The sequence below is a fragment of the Carassius auratus genome, chromosome 5, assembly GCF_003368295.1.
Source record: "Carassius auratus strain Wakin chromosome 5, ASM336829v1, whole genome shotgun sequence".
NCBI lineage: Eukaryota > Metazoa > Chordata > Actinopteri > Cypriniformes > Cyprinidae > Carassius > Carassius auratus.
In genome coordinates this window covers 28952844-28968304 of record NC_039247.1, presented here as the reverse complement: position 1 = coordinate 28968304, position 15461 = coordinate 28952844, and the positions used below count along the sequence as shown (strand labels likewise).

The 15461-nt window shown below is 37.7% G+C and overlaps 1 protein-coding gene across 3 annotated transcripts in view; it reads right to left on the bottom strand.

Annotated features, from left to right (window-relative positions):
• LOC113084639 (astrotactin-2-like) overlaps positions 1-15461 on the bottom strand; it is a 479964-nt gene that overhangs the window by 24725 nt on the left and 439778 nt on the right. For all 3 annotated transcript variants that reach the window (XM_026254924.1, XM_026254923.1, XM_026254926.1), the window contains one exon: positions 3061-3202. In XM_026254924.1, the coding sequence (XP_026110709.1) occupies positions 3061-3202 (142 nt within the window). The remainder of the gene's footprint in view (positions 1-3060; positions 3203-15461) is intronic.

The following is a 15461-nucleotide window of genomic DNA, read 5'->3' as shown; positions in this document are numbered from 1 at the left end:
TTAATATAAAGTGGGTCCGTGTTTATTTGTATCTGTGTTTGTTCAAATGCAGATTTTGTACACAGATTCATGGTTCCCTTTCAAGGGAACTTCAAACTGCGTCCTCTAGGGGGCACTATGGTGACTTGACGTCACTACGGGCACAACTATAAACAGGCAATTGGAAAACACGTCATTCTCTTCTTCGTCTTCACTGACTGTTCTGTTTGAAGCGTGCATCTGAAAGAACTGGTAAGAGTGATCTTTCTCTGTCTATCATATCGACTACTAGCAAGGGTTTAGACAATGTGTGCATCAGTGTCGGTGTTATTTGACACCTGATGACACACACAATCTTTGTGTAATTTGTTTGGGTACAGAGCACAGACGCGATGTCTTTGAGGAGGCAATCTGCATGCATTGTGAGTGTTTTTTCAATGAAAAAGCTCCGCTCGTGTTGTCTCTCTTTCCGAGGAAAAAAAGGAAAAAGGCGGCCATCTTCTCGCGGTTCAGGACCCGCCGCTGCTGAGGCACAGTGGAGAATGAGCTTGTCAGAATTTCAGATGGATCTGTCTGAATGGTTTAAAGAAGGACTTTCCCTTTCAAGCTCGTAAAGTCGGCGGACAAGAAAAAGCCTCAGGAGGATGATATTATATCTAACTTTGAGCTTGCCTCTCCCATGCGGTTCAGCACTTCTGTGATGCTTAGGAACCTTTAGGTACACATGCTAAGCTCTGTGTACTTTCTGAAAACCACAGTGTGAATGCAAATACTTTGCGCACTTTCTGAAATCCACGTAATTGGTAAGTGTGCATTCAAGACTACTTTCTGAAATCCTGTACAGTAAGGGTTACGTGCTTCACCTCGTTCCCTTTCTTGAGATGATTAGACCTTGGTTCCTTGGGCTTCATTCACCCAGTTTGTATTTCTTTATACACTTCAAGCATTGCTTCCCTCAACATGAGGGGTTATTTGGGCGATTCTTGTGATAGTTTAGTAGTGCTCCCCTTTTCCAAGAAGTGTCGCCTATGAGCCCGCTGCTCTGAGCTCAGAGTTCTCCTCTCATATGAGAGTTTTTTTTTTTTTTTTTTCCAGAGTGCTCCACTATTATTTCCATAGTATTCTGCGTTCTTTCTAAAATCCTATATGGTGAGGGCTTCACGCGGTTGCTTTGTGCCCTTTCTTGACCTGGTAAAAGCCCCATTGATCTTGGGCGCTACTCCACCCATGTATCCTCGGATACCTATCTAAACAGGGTGCTTCTACTAGGGATCTTTTGAGACAGCTCCTTCAGCAAGCTTATGCGAAAGCTAGCGGTAGCCCCTGTGTGACAGGCAAGACTTAGTTTAAAATGCTAGATTCTATGCCGTATCACTTTAAAGGAATCTTTCTGATTCCAAGCCTTCAGCTCTACCCTGGGCTGAGGCCCTAACATATAAGTTGGGTATGTAGCTTAGGCCTTTGGCCATAAGGGGTACTGTCACAGACAGCCGTCTAAACTTCCAGGGGCAACTCCCATGGGAATGGTAGAGTTTGTACTTAGTGTTCGCCATGATTCTGGCCTGCACTCCCCTCAGCATAGCGGCATGGGTATACTGTTCCCCATATTGCCCCCTAGAGGATGCAGTTTGAAGTTGCCTGAGTAGGGAACGAGACACTGTGTCCTATAGCTCCCTGCCATGCATTGTATCTGCAGTAAATGGGTGCTGTCAGAATGAGAGTCCAAACATCTGATAAAAACATCACAATAATCCACAAGTAATCCATAACACTCCAGTTCATCAACTGACATCACATGAAGCCAAACGTTGCATAATTTGTAGGAAACATATTCAGCATTAAGAAGTTTTTAACTACAAACCGTTGCTTCATATTATTGTATACATGAAAAAAGTGGTCTTATTTGGAACAGGAGAGAAATCTGCACAGATCAAGCACTGTTTACAAGCCAAAACAGATCAATCATATGTTGGTGGATATTGATGTGAGAAGACAACAGGAGCTGGACTTTTTCACTATTATGAATTACAAAAGAAGCCAGAAGCAAAAAAAAATAATAATAATAAAAATAAAAAAAATGAGCGGATGTATCCGCTAACCGAATTGCACTGTAGGGGGCGAGAACGAGTCTTCGCACCTGTGTGTATGCCCACTGTGAAATTACCACATCAAACCCGCCGGGTTTGCTTAAGGGAATTTTTTTTTTTTAAGAAGCTTCCTAATGGAAACCTCAACAAGACGCACGCCTGTTTCACGCATACCCCGTCTGCAGTCCGTGTGCGTTTCGTATGTGGTGCAGAAGTAGCACGGACTCATACTCACTGCTGCAGACTCAACGCTCCTGGAACGCACTGACAGACCGCAACCGCGTAAATGGTGGAATCCGTTAACATGGGTGTGTAAAAAAATATGAAACGCATACGCACTGGAGATGAGCCCCTGGTCTAATGCACCACCTGTCTTGAGAAACCAATTCTAAGACTTACTTTTAGTCATTATTTTATTTGGGTAGCACACATATTCTGAATGCCTTTGGCAGAATTCAAATGAGCCATTTTAATCTAGATTAATCTTATATAGATATAGATATAGATATATATATAGATAGATAGATAGATAGATAGATAGATAGATAGAGAGAGAGAGCACCATAGATCACTGACAAGCTACGCAATATTGAATTCATTATCGCAGGCAATTCATCTGCGATAATGAAAACGATATTGCGAAGCTTGTCAGTGATCTATGGCTCTGTCTATTAAATGCCGCTCCATTTGAAAGCAGGTGATGGTGATTTACCGCTAATCAGGGAACCAGCTTTACTGACGAAATGTGCGTGAAAATCCTTCCCTAGATTGGAGTGGTGTGGATTATTGTGATTTTTATCAGCTGTTTGGACTCTTATTCTAACAGCACACATTCACTGCAGAGTTCATCCCTTGATATGAACTATCCCTTTAGGCTGGTATAGAAATAATCATTTTAATATCCCGAAAAGCAACTAACTTTTTCATGTACTAACATAACACAAAGCACCTTTTACAATCTTTGTTGAACGTTGATGTTTGCTGTGGCTCTTACTTATAAAGGCTGTCCGGCTCCAGGCACTTGAAAATGAGAGAGTAGATCATACTGTGAGGATGCTCTCCACTTCTGCGTCCTGCTACCACACATGATGAGCCCAGACCCGAGAAAAGATCATCCATGAGGCTCAGAACCTCTCCTGAGAAACACAGAAATAGACAGAAGGACATTTATTTTAAAGGGTTAGTTCACCCAAAAATTTAAATTAGCCTATAAATTACTCCCATTGAAGTCATCCTAGGTGTATATGACTTTCTTCTTTCATATGAATCCAGTCAGAGTTATTTAAAAAATTGTCTTTGATCTTTCAAGCTGTTTGATGCCACTCAGTGGGTGTTGCACTCCATTCGTCCATGAGAAGTTTATTAAAAAGCACATCCAAAAAAAAAAAAAAAAAGTATCACATGGCTCCGGGGGGTGAACAAAAGTTTTTGTGAGAAAATATCCATACTCAAAGCATAATCACTTTAATCTAGCTTGTGCTCACTGTTGTAAAATGGAAGCAGTTCCGGGGGAATGACATAAGGTCAGCTTTGTGAATGCACCGGTGAGTCTCGTGAAAACTAATGTTTGTTTACAGGAGCAAAGGAGGCAAAGTTTCTTTACTTCAGCAAAGGAAAACCAGTCCCCTCTTGGCTAATATTGAAATCCTATGACATTCTTCTTTACAAATCCTTGTTTTGTACTTCTAATTAGTGTCCATGAGTTTCCGCGTGTCACTTCTGAGTGGCACATACACAAATCTGACCTCATACATCATTCCCTTATGACAATTTACAACTGTGAGTCCAAGCTATATTTAACTGATTATTACGTTTTGAATACGGATATTTTTCTTACAATAACACATCGATTCACTACAGTTGGCCTTTGTTCACACCCCGGAGCCGTGTGAGACACTTTTTTTTTTCAATGGATGAGCTTTTTATTAATGGTATCAAACAGCTTGAAAGATCAAAGACAATTTTTAAAATAACTCATAAGTCATATACACCTAGGATGACTTTAGGGTGAGTAATTTCTGGCTAAATTTCATATATATATATATATATATATATATATATATATATATATATAAAGTTTAAACATCACCTAAAAACTACATTCCATGAAACAAAAACAATATCCTTTTTTTTATTATAGTGGATTTGAGCATCCGCCAATTATTGTGTGTGTGTGTGTGTGTGTGTGTTCTTGTTTTGTGACATATCAGGACACAACTCTGTATAATGACATGGGTATGACACAGGTATTACAAGGAGAGGGTGACTTATGAGGATATAACCCATGTCCCCATTTTTCAAAACGCTTATAAATCATACAGAATGAGATTTTTTTTTTTTTTTTTTTTTTGAGAAAGTAAAAATGCACAGTTTCCTGTGAGGGTTAGGTGTAGGGTGATAGAATATACAGTTTGTACAGTATAAAAACTATTACGCCTATGGGATGAACCCACTTTTCACAAAAACAAACGTGTGTGTGTGTGTGTGCAGGTATCATGGCTGGTTTAAGCCTGGTATGAACAGATGACCAATGCTTTTGTAATATCATTGATATACTATTATATTTTTGTATTAATATTTAGAATTAGTTATTTTTTTATTAATTGATTGATTATTTATTTATTTATTTATCTTATCATCATTTTTTTTTGTAGTATAGTTCTTATAATTTACATTTCAGTTTTAGTTATTTTAGTTCTTCAAGTACCAAAATGAGAATTTATGTCTTGGCAAATAGTTGAAATAAAATAAGATGAATACTAAGTTATTTATTTTTTTTTATTTCAAGTGATATTTCTGTTGTTTTAGTTTTCATTTTAGTTTTAATAATAATATGCCTGCAGCCGAAACTTTTCAATATCTGTGAAAGAATTTTTGCAAAGTGAATTTTTGCAAAGTGAATGTTATACAGTAATCAATAATTTCAGATGATATCATATAGTTAAAACATCTTCACATAGTTAAAACAATATTAAAATTAGTGGTGGGCATAGATTAATTTTAAATTAATTATTTTTTAATCTAGATTAATCTCACTGTAATCTTGGAATTAATCTAGATTCATCTAGATTTAAATGGCTCACTTGAATTCTGCCAAAGGCATTCAGAATATGTGTGCTACCCAAATATAATAATGACAAAGTAATTATTTTAGAATGGGTTTCTCAAGACAGGTGGTGCATTAGACCAGGAGCTCATCTCCTGTTTCCAAAATGCATCACAAACTGCTTGAGAAAGCTGTAAACGAATTCCACAGTGCACAAGGTGCAAACAAACTTATGCCTGTTTCACACATAATCTGTCTGCAGTGCGTAAGCATTTCTTTTTTTTTTCTTTTTTTTTCTTTTTTTTCATGTTAATGGATTCCAGTGTTCATGCGGTTGCGGTCCGTCAGTGCGTTCCAGGAGCGTTTCGTCTGCAGCCGTCTGCAGCAGTGCAGCGGTAGTTTATGTACCAAATAGCGGACTGCAAACGTGTCCTGTGTGAAAGCACAATGAGTATGAGTCCGTGCTGCTTCAGCACCACATACGTAACGCACACAGACTGCATACGCACTGCAGACGGATTTTGTGTGAAACAGGCGTGGGTCTTGTTTAGGTTTCCATTGGGAAGCTTCTTAAAAAAAAAAAAAAAATCCCTGAAGCAAAATCAGCGGCTCCAGCTGCATCCATGTTAGCACGTCACATTTGATGTGATAATTTATTTCACAGTAGGCATGCACAGGTTCAAAGACTCCCTCGCCCCCTACAGTGCAATTCTGTTAGGTATACATCTGTGCTAAAATATCAAGGTGAAAGTCATCATAGCTAGCCTAGTATAGACCCAGCTCTCAACCCAACTTTGAGAATAGATTAACGGCGATATTTATTTTATTGCCCGATAAGAGTCTCCCCTTAAAGCAGCACGTTAATGCCGATAACAGCCCACCACTAATTAAAATACATAAAAGATGATAAAACATGACAAAATGCATAATAACAGTATTCCCAATGACTTGTACAGTATGTTACATTTCAATCTTCTAAGTTATTTGGTGTGGCAATTCAGCAGGAACACAAGAACCTTTGGTGTCAATGACTTAACTTTTTTGTTTTGGAATTTTTTTTTACTTCAAAGTCATTGCCACTCACCATTCAGTTTGGTTTTATAACATTAGTATGAATATTCTGTTGAACATTTGCTTGCATGCTCCACTGAATAAATAAATGTGATGCATTTCCTGTGACGAGCAGTTTAACAAACAACAAAAGTCAGCTTTTGAGGAAATATTGATAACAGTCATTTGCTAAAATCAGTTTCCCTATCTGTCGGTCACTACGAGTTATGTCAAATGACATATGGGGTCTCACTTGGGAGGCCAATCATCTCTGAGTTTAAGAGAAAATGCCAATGAAAATTGGCTAGTGGATTTAACATACCTGAGCCACTGAAGAACTGCTTGTGATTTCAGCAAACTCATCGTTCCATCACAATTTCACCATTAACTTAGGCACTTTAAACATAACTCCTTCAAAAACAGCTAGAAGCCTTGGAGTTATGATTGATGATCAGCTGACTTTCTCAGACCACATTGCTAAAACTGTCCGATCCTGCAGATTTGCTTTATTCAACATCAAGAAGATCAAGCCCTTTCTTTCGGAACATGCTGCACAACTCCTTGTTCAAGCTCTTGTTCTGTCCAGGCTGGACTATTGCAATGCCCTCTTGGCAGGTCTTCCAGCCAAATCTATCAAACCTTTACAATTAATCCAGAATGTGGCAGCAAGATTAATTTTTAATTAGCCAAAAAGAATACACGTCACACCTCTGTTTATCAATCTGCACTGGCTTCCAATAGCTGCTCGCATAAAATTCAAGGCATTGATGTTTGCCTACAAAACCACCACTGGCTCTGCACCCATTTACCTAAATTCGTTACTTCAGACTTATGTGCCTCTAGAAGCTTGCGTTCTGCAAGTGAATGTTGCTTGATTGTGCCATCCCAAAGAAGCACAAAGTCACTTTTACGGACTTTTAAATTAAATGTTCCCTTCTGGTGGAATGAACTCCCCAACTCAATCCGAGCAGCTGAGTCCTTAGCTATCTTTAAGAATCGGCTTAAAACACATCTCTTCCATCTTTATTTGACCCTCTAACTTTAACACTCACTATTCTAATTCTATTAAAATCTAACTACCTTTCTAATCTTTTTTGTATTCTATTTTCTTTTAATTTATTATGCAATTGTATATGTATGTGTGTGTGTATGTGCAAAGACCTCTAACACTAGCTTGCTCTATTCTTTTTTCTTTTTTTTATTCTTTCTGTTTTCTTTTTATTTATTATATTATTTAAAATCCCATGCAACGTGTCCTGTGTTAACCTAACTGAGACTTGCACTTATATATCATTGCTCTTTTTGTTTTTGATTGCTTCCACTGTCTTCATCTGTAAGTCGCTTTGGATAAAAAAAAAAAGAATAAATGTAAATTTAAATATAAAACCTAATGAGTGGATGCACCTGTCACCCTTTATACCTGTTGGCACGGGGAGTGGCTCAGGTATGTTAAATCCACTAGCCAATTTTCAGTGGCGTTTTCTCTTAAATTCAGAGGTGATTGGCCTCCCAAGTGAGACCCCATATGTCGTTCGACCTAATGTCCCCGTTCCTTCCATCAGGGAACGAGGGTTATGCACATAACCGAGACGTTCCAGCATGACCTAAGAGGCACAGTGGACAAAAAAAAAAACAAGCTGCAAAAACAACATTTGACACTTCCACTTTGAGCAACTCTGAAGCTAGATGAACATACGTCGTAGGCTCACATCAGTTTTTAACATGTTTTAAAATACATATAAAAACGGCAGAACGTGTCTGCGTTGTGCTTCCCAAGGATACAGTAAAAATGGGCAACAGAGGGGAGGTCTAGAAAGGGAGGATTGAGCAAACGAATGATTTAACCTCTTTCCCAGAAAGCATACTGTATACAAGGGAAGTTTCCCGCTCGCATTCCAACACCTCAAGTGTGCCCACGCCAAGACGTCTTTTTATAAGGTCTCAAAACCCTTTGCTTTCACTTTGTGGCCCCCATGTCTAAAGAAGAAGTTCTGTATGTTTTTGACAGTCATGAAATGGAAAACAATGGAATGGTAAGTCTACACCGAGTACATGTATGACCGCAGAGGTTCTGTGTTGAATAATCCCAATGATGGATTGACCCTAAATGAATGCATAGTTTCCTCTCGTCCAAGAGGCCCACGTTCTGTATGATACAGTGTTTCTCTTGTACCTCCCTTGAAGTTGACCGTCAAAACAAAGCATAGTAAATATTCCAGTGTTCCATATGGTGAAAGGTTGTGTGAGGCATCATGAAGTATTATTACACATTCTGCCTAACGTTGTCCCCTAAAAATTTGCAAATTGAAGGCTACGAGAGCTAGTATAGGCTATGCTATACAAAATGTGCATAAAAATACAGTATATACATATCAAACAAAAACAAGCCAAGCTAAAAAACATTTCTGTGGCAACATTTCTGCAAAATGTTGATGTTGATTCTTGCATGTTTAGCAACACTAAAAGTGAAATGTCCAACCAGTGACGCTAATAGTATGTTCAGCTTTATCAGATACAGAACTTGAAACTGGCAACATTTCATTACATTGCTTCTTGTACACATACGGGAAGTTCAAAGTGAAAAGTCTGGTAAGGTTAATGCTCCATTGTGTTTAAAAATAACATGCCACCTACATTAAACCTATCCGATAGAGAAAAAAACAAGAAAAACAAACATGAGATAAAAACACTAAAGGAACCATGCCATTTGTCTTTGAGTCTTTAGTAGTGACTTGGGTTTCACTGAAGTCATACCCGAGTGATTCACATCACAAGTGCAATGCTGTATCGGGTGAGGTAACGAGCAAGAATACTTCATCAGAAAAGCCATACATTTGCTGCTGGTTATGAGATGCAAACTTCAAAATGAATTAATTTACAAATCATACACAATGGTAAAAGTGCTTAGAGCTCATATCATAGTATAAAGCAAGAAACATTTAGTTAGTTAGTATTATCAAAGCATCCTCAAACATACGATTAATATCATGCATTGGGGTTTGGTTTGGTTTGTATTTATAAATTCAATGTCTTATAAACCTTGTTAAATCACTGTTTGAAAATAAGTGCTTTTACCATGTTTACCAGTTTATTTCCATTAAATTATTTTAATACTACAAATTTAAAGGCTTGCACAAATAAAGCCTTATTTGTGCTTGCTCATATAATGAAACATTTTAAAAAGTATATATATATATATATATATATATATATATATATATATATATATATATATATATATATATATATATATATATATATGTGTGTGTATATATATATATAGATATACAGTATATATATATATACATATACACAGGTCCTTCTAAAAAAATTTGCATATTGTGATAAAAGTTCATTATTTTCCATAACGTAATGATACAAATTAAACTTTCATATATTTTAGATTCATTGCACACCAACTGAAATATTTCAGGTCTTTTATTGTTTTAATACTGATGATTTTGGCATACAGCTCATGAAAACCCAAAATTCCTATCTCAAAAAATTAGCATATCATGAAAAGGTTCTCTAAACGAGCTATTAACCTAATCATCTGAATCAACTAATTAACACTAAACACCTGCAAAAGATTCCTGAGGCTTTTAAAAACTCCCAGCCTGGTTCATTACTCAAAACCGCAATCATGGGTAAGACTGCCGACCTGACTGCTGTCCAGAAGGCCATCATTGACACTCTCAAGCGAGAGGGTAAGACACAGAAAGAAATTTCTGAATGAATAGGCTGTTCCCAGAGTGCTGTATCAAGGCACCTCAGTGGGAAGTCTGTGGGAAGGAAATAGTGTGGCAAAAAACGCTGCACAACGAGAAGAGGTGACCGGACCCTGAGGAAGATTGTGGAGAAGGACCGATTCCAGACCTTGGGGGACCTGGGGAAGCAGTGGACTGAGTCTGGAGTAGAAACATCCAGAGCCACCGTGCACAGGCGTGTGCAGGAAAATGAGCTACAGAGAAGCAGCACTGGACTGTTGCTCAGTGGTCCAAAGTACTTTTTTCAGATGAAAGCAAATTTTGCATGTCATTCGGAAATCAAGGTGCCAGAGTCTGGAGGAAGACTGGGGAGAAGGAAATGCCAAAATGCCTGAAGTCCAGTGTCAAGTACCCACAGTCAGTGATGGTCAGGGGTGCCATGTCAGCTGCTGGTGTATGTCCACTGTGTTTTATCAAGGGCAGGGTCAATGTAGCTAGTTATCAGGAGATTTTGGAGCACTTCATGCTTCCATCTGCTGAAAAGCTTTATGGAGATGAAGATTTTGTTTTTCAGCACGACCTGGCACCTGCTCACAGTGCCAAAACCACTGGTAAATGGTTTACTGACCATGGTATTACTGTGCTCAATTGGCCTGCCAACTCTCCTGACCTGAACCCCATAGAGAATCTGTGGGATATTGTGAAGAGAAAGTTGAGAGACGCAAGACCCAACACTCTGGATGAGCTTAAGGCCGCTATCGAAGCATCCTGGGCCTCCATAACACCTCAGCAGTGCCACAGGCTGATTGCCTCCATGCTACGCCGCATTGAAGCAGTCATTTCTGCAAAAGGATTCCCGACCAAGTATTGAGTGCATAACTGAACATAATTATTTGAAGGTTGACTTTTTTTGCATTAAAAACACTTTCCTTTTATTGGTCGGATGAAATATGCTACTTTTTTGAGATAGGAATTTTGGGTTTTCATGAGCTGTATGCCAAAATCATCAGTATTAAAACAATTAAAGACCTGAAATATTTAAGTTGGTGTGCAATGAATCTAAAATATATGAAAGTTAAATTTTTATCATTACATTATGGAAAATAATGAACTTTTATCACAATATGCTCATTTTTTGAGAAGGACCTGTATATATATATATATATATATATATATATATATATATATATATATATATATATATATATTATTATTTTTTATTTTTACTTTTTAAACAAATCATATGATACAGAATCATGCAATACCTACAGTACCACATCACATTCAATTATAAACTGTAATCTTTCAGTTGAGGTTATTCTACGAATCTATAAATCCAGCAGAACCACACTGGACCTGAACACATATATTTGGTTGGAGAAAACAAAACCAAAAACTAAAGCATTTCCTTTGTTCAAGAGCAGCCATTACTGTCCTCAGGCTCTTGAACTGTGTAAACATGAGATGTTATGATTTTGTGTGAATTATATAGGAAGAATTTATGGAACATCTTTGCAGCTATGTTCCATTTGCTTGAACCCATGCACCCAGAAGAGGTCAACTGTTTTTGTATTAAACATTAATTGTACTGAAGTACTGTACAGCGATGCCATGCACACACAGAAGTGTCTCACTTACCGCATGGGCCATGATTAGCTAAGTGACTCTTTTAGAGCAGTCTTGCTCTGAAATACATACAACTGCCAGAAAACAAACAAGCCAGGATTGTCTGGGAACCGTGTGAGACATGTTCAGTTTGTTTCTTCACACTATTAGCGGTGACATAAGGTCAACAAAGTGCTTAAGAATGACTATCTGTATTACACCGCCAGGCTCTCAGTCCATTACCCTCACATTGACACAAAAATGCATGGAATGCTTGAGCGGAGAAAGATTTCACAGGCCCCCTGACAGCTTTCAGCGAAGAGAATGTTCAGTAGTGAAGGGAAATAAGAGGCTTTGATAGGTACGGCAGAAGGCAGGGGGAGGAAAACTCTTTTTGATGTTTCCGTATGAGGTTTGGCTCGAAATGCTATCTTTGTATGTTTTGATAATCAGAATAAATCAATAGTCCAATCCATGACTGGGAAGGTGGAAAGCTGCCACCCGTAGGGCTGTTTTAGGTTTTTGCGAGTAATTATCACATACTCCAGCAATCCTAAAGGGGAAAATCTGTAAAAAGAAGTCAACAAGCCCCAGAAAGGAAATCTATGCACACGTCCAAAATGATCAGCCACATCTGCTTTGGTGCTTAAGACCTGGACGAATTAGAGCTGAGACGTGCATGCTATATCTGACACGACTTATATTTACACAGTGGAGCAATTACCGTCCAGACTGAGACTGTGCTTGGAGATCTGACATTGGGTTTGACAGAGTCGGAATCTCAATGTAAAGCTGTAGTCTGTGGTACACGTGTTTAGAATACAAAACTTTCTGTCGCTGCAATTCCATTCACGGCACACAGCGAATCTCATGGCCTTGCATGTGTGGACATCAAAGCTGCGTGAGTCGCATATTTCCGGAGTTTTGTATGTCCATACGGTAGAGTGTTGGCACTTAAAGGTGGGCTGTTTCCTTTTTTACCTTTAGGGGTACAACAGCTTGTCACTGGGCAGAACCCTCGAAAGAACACTTGTACCTTCTTTACCCCTAAAGGGATCATAAAAGAACCGCAATAGTACAAAATAACACTGCAAGGGTACATAATGCTAGTCTAAGGTACTAATATGTAACCTTAAGAAGGTGCTAATGTATCCCTCTGAGTGAACTGCTCAAGCTGTTGAACCCCTAAAGGTAAAATATTTTGCATATATATATATATATTTTTTTTTTTTTTTTTTTTTTTGACTAATATTGTGAGATCTGCACAGCAGTTTAAAATACTTGAAGTTTTTGTGAGTTCATACATGGCAATGCATGCTCTTGAAGTGCTACTCACTCTCATTTGGCTGTTTGTGAAATGGTCAACACTACATAGTCTTAATGTTAGTTTTAAGTTTGGACGCGCATTGCCTTATTATGCAACTCTTGGCTGGATTTGAGATTGTTCATTCCAGCTGAAAACTGCAGTGAATTGTATGTATAGGTAATAGGTATATTTGTTTTACAAAAATACAGGGAGAGCCTGGGTTGATAATGGCCATTTTTCAATGAGTAAGAAACTGCAATTTTCAATGTTGTGTTAGCCAGCATTATAATAGTCTAAACAAAATGCAAACTACAATAAGTGCTGATCATGATGTTTTTGGAGACACATTTATATACACATTTTGTAGAAAATATTGGCCGACACTCTCTATGTGAGTGTATCTTTGCTGAAGAGGAGTGGTTTATATGATACGGCAAGAGTTGAATTGTTTATTAGTTTATTTATTTTTTATTTTTTAGTGGTACTGAACATCATGCTATCTGGCCCTGCAAGCTAACATGCTTACCTTCTAGTATACACACATTTGACCTTCTGAGGGGATCTTTTAAATGTCTTCTCTCTGTATTCACAGCCATACCAATACCCCAGCTGTGCTAAAGTACAGCCTGGCAGGACAGACATTACCTCAGCTAACCCCTACTGGTTAACACTCTCTCCTTGCCAGGGGTTCTGCAGGCAGGAACACCATGTCCATGCGAGCAGTCTGCTTTCATTCATTAAGAGCAGAGGAGACACAGATTTATCACTGGGCTATGAGAACTGTGAGTACAGCTCTCATTTCTACACATGCTATATCTGAAGTGTTTGAATGTTTCAGTTAGATTCAGAGTAAATCAGAGATGTGTTAGCTACAGCTGGTTGGACTGTGTTAGCAAAATCGCAAGGAAAAAGTTTTAATTTAGAGAAAAACTAGTGGAGAAATCATAGCTGTCAAGCAAATCTAGGGTTAATAGACAACAACTTTGTTGATTCCAAATTCCTTCACCGAAAAATAAAAATAAAGAATGAATAAATGAATGATTGAATATATTAATTCCATTTTTTATTTCACAATACTGACTGTATTTCTTACAATTCCAAGTTTATATCTCACAATTTTAAGCTAGTGTCTCTCAATTCAGATACTTATATTTATATTCAAAATAGCAAGTTTATAATGCACAATTCTGAAATTATTTCTCACAACTTTTTTATCTTGTTGATCAGAGCTCATATCTCTTTTTTTTTTCTTGAAATTTCAAATGTATTAATACTACAGATCTAGCAATACAGACTTTTTTTTCTATCAATCTAGCAATAAGTTTAGCCTACATCTTGTGATATAAGGTTTTCTGTATCATGAAATACAATCATCCACAAAATATTCACATTAATGTCATGATTTTGCCCTCGTGTCCTTGATTTTCTTCTAGTCTTGAGGCAGGATCATGACAGGCCCGTGTTTTGTGTACAAGCACATGGCCTGGTTGTTAGGCCATGTGCTTGTGTTGTCTCGTTCCCTTGCCCCGCCCCCTTGTTATCCTAGTTTTGTCATGATTGCCTTACCTGTGCCACCTGTTGTGTCTTCATTAGTCTTCTTATTTATATCCCCTTGTGTTCACTGTCCTGTGCGGTTCATTGTTTCTATGATATATTGTTACTCTTTCAAGAAGACGTTGTGATACCTGTTATAGTTTATCTGTAGTTAGTGTTCTAGTGTTTAGAGTCTTTGTTTATCGTGTCAACCCAGTCTTGTTAAGTTATTTAGTCTCTGCCATAGTCGTTGTTTTCCCCCTCGTGGGTTTTGTTTTCCTCTTTTGTCCTCATTAAACCCTGTGTTTTGTGCATCCTGTCTGCGTTTGAGTTCATCCCTACCCTCCACATAACAATTAATGCACAAAAATCATATTAGCTACAGAACTAAGAATCAATATTTAGTTAATGAAAAGCCGTTTGTAATCCAGACAGACATTTTCAGGCACAAAAACAGGCAGGTCATGAGGCCTGGATTGGTGATTAGGATTGGTTACTAAATTCAACAATCACTATTAAATCTATAATACATCATAAATCAATAAACTGAGTTGCAACACAATCACATGGCAGCATCAGTCCAGTGACTTTACAGAAATCACTTAAATAAATAAACTACCAAAAACTTTAGTAAATTACGTTGCATAATTCTTTTAAATACTTTTCTCTCAAAAAATGTTGCATCTGAAAAGAAAACTCCTGCAAATGTATATGAAGTAAAATTAGCCACAAATATAACCGCATCCATGCCTTTTCATCACTAATTTCTCACTGTGTTTTCAGTACATCCTGACAGTATTTTATTTTATTTATTTTTTTTAAACGTCAACAGAGAGTTTGCATTGGTACAAGCTGTTAAAAAATCTGACCTATTTTATCTAGCCTAATCGTGAGCTGTATAATAAGAATCAATGACAGTCTGTAGTCTTTTGTCATAGTTTGACAGCACACTGGTCATGACGAAAATGATTTGGTTGTTTATCATTCAGTAGACATTTGGGTTCAACCACAGTGGGATCCACCCAACTGAGAGACTCATAACTGTGACATATACAGTATGTCACAAGCAGTCATTGATGCTTAACACACAATATTATGAACCAAGGGTATGAAAACTTTCTAAAAGCCTCTGTGTTTTAAGTATTAAG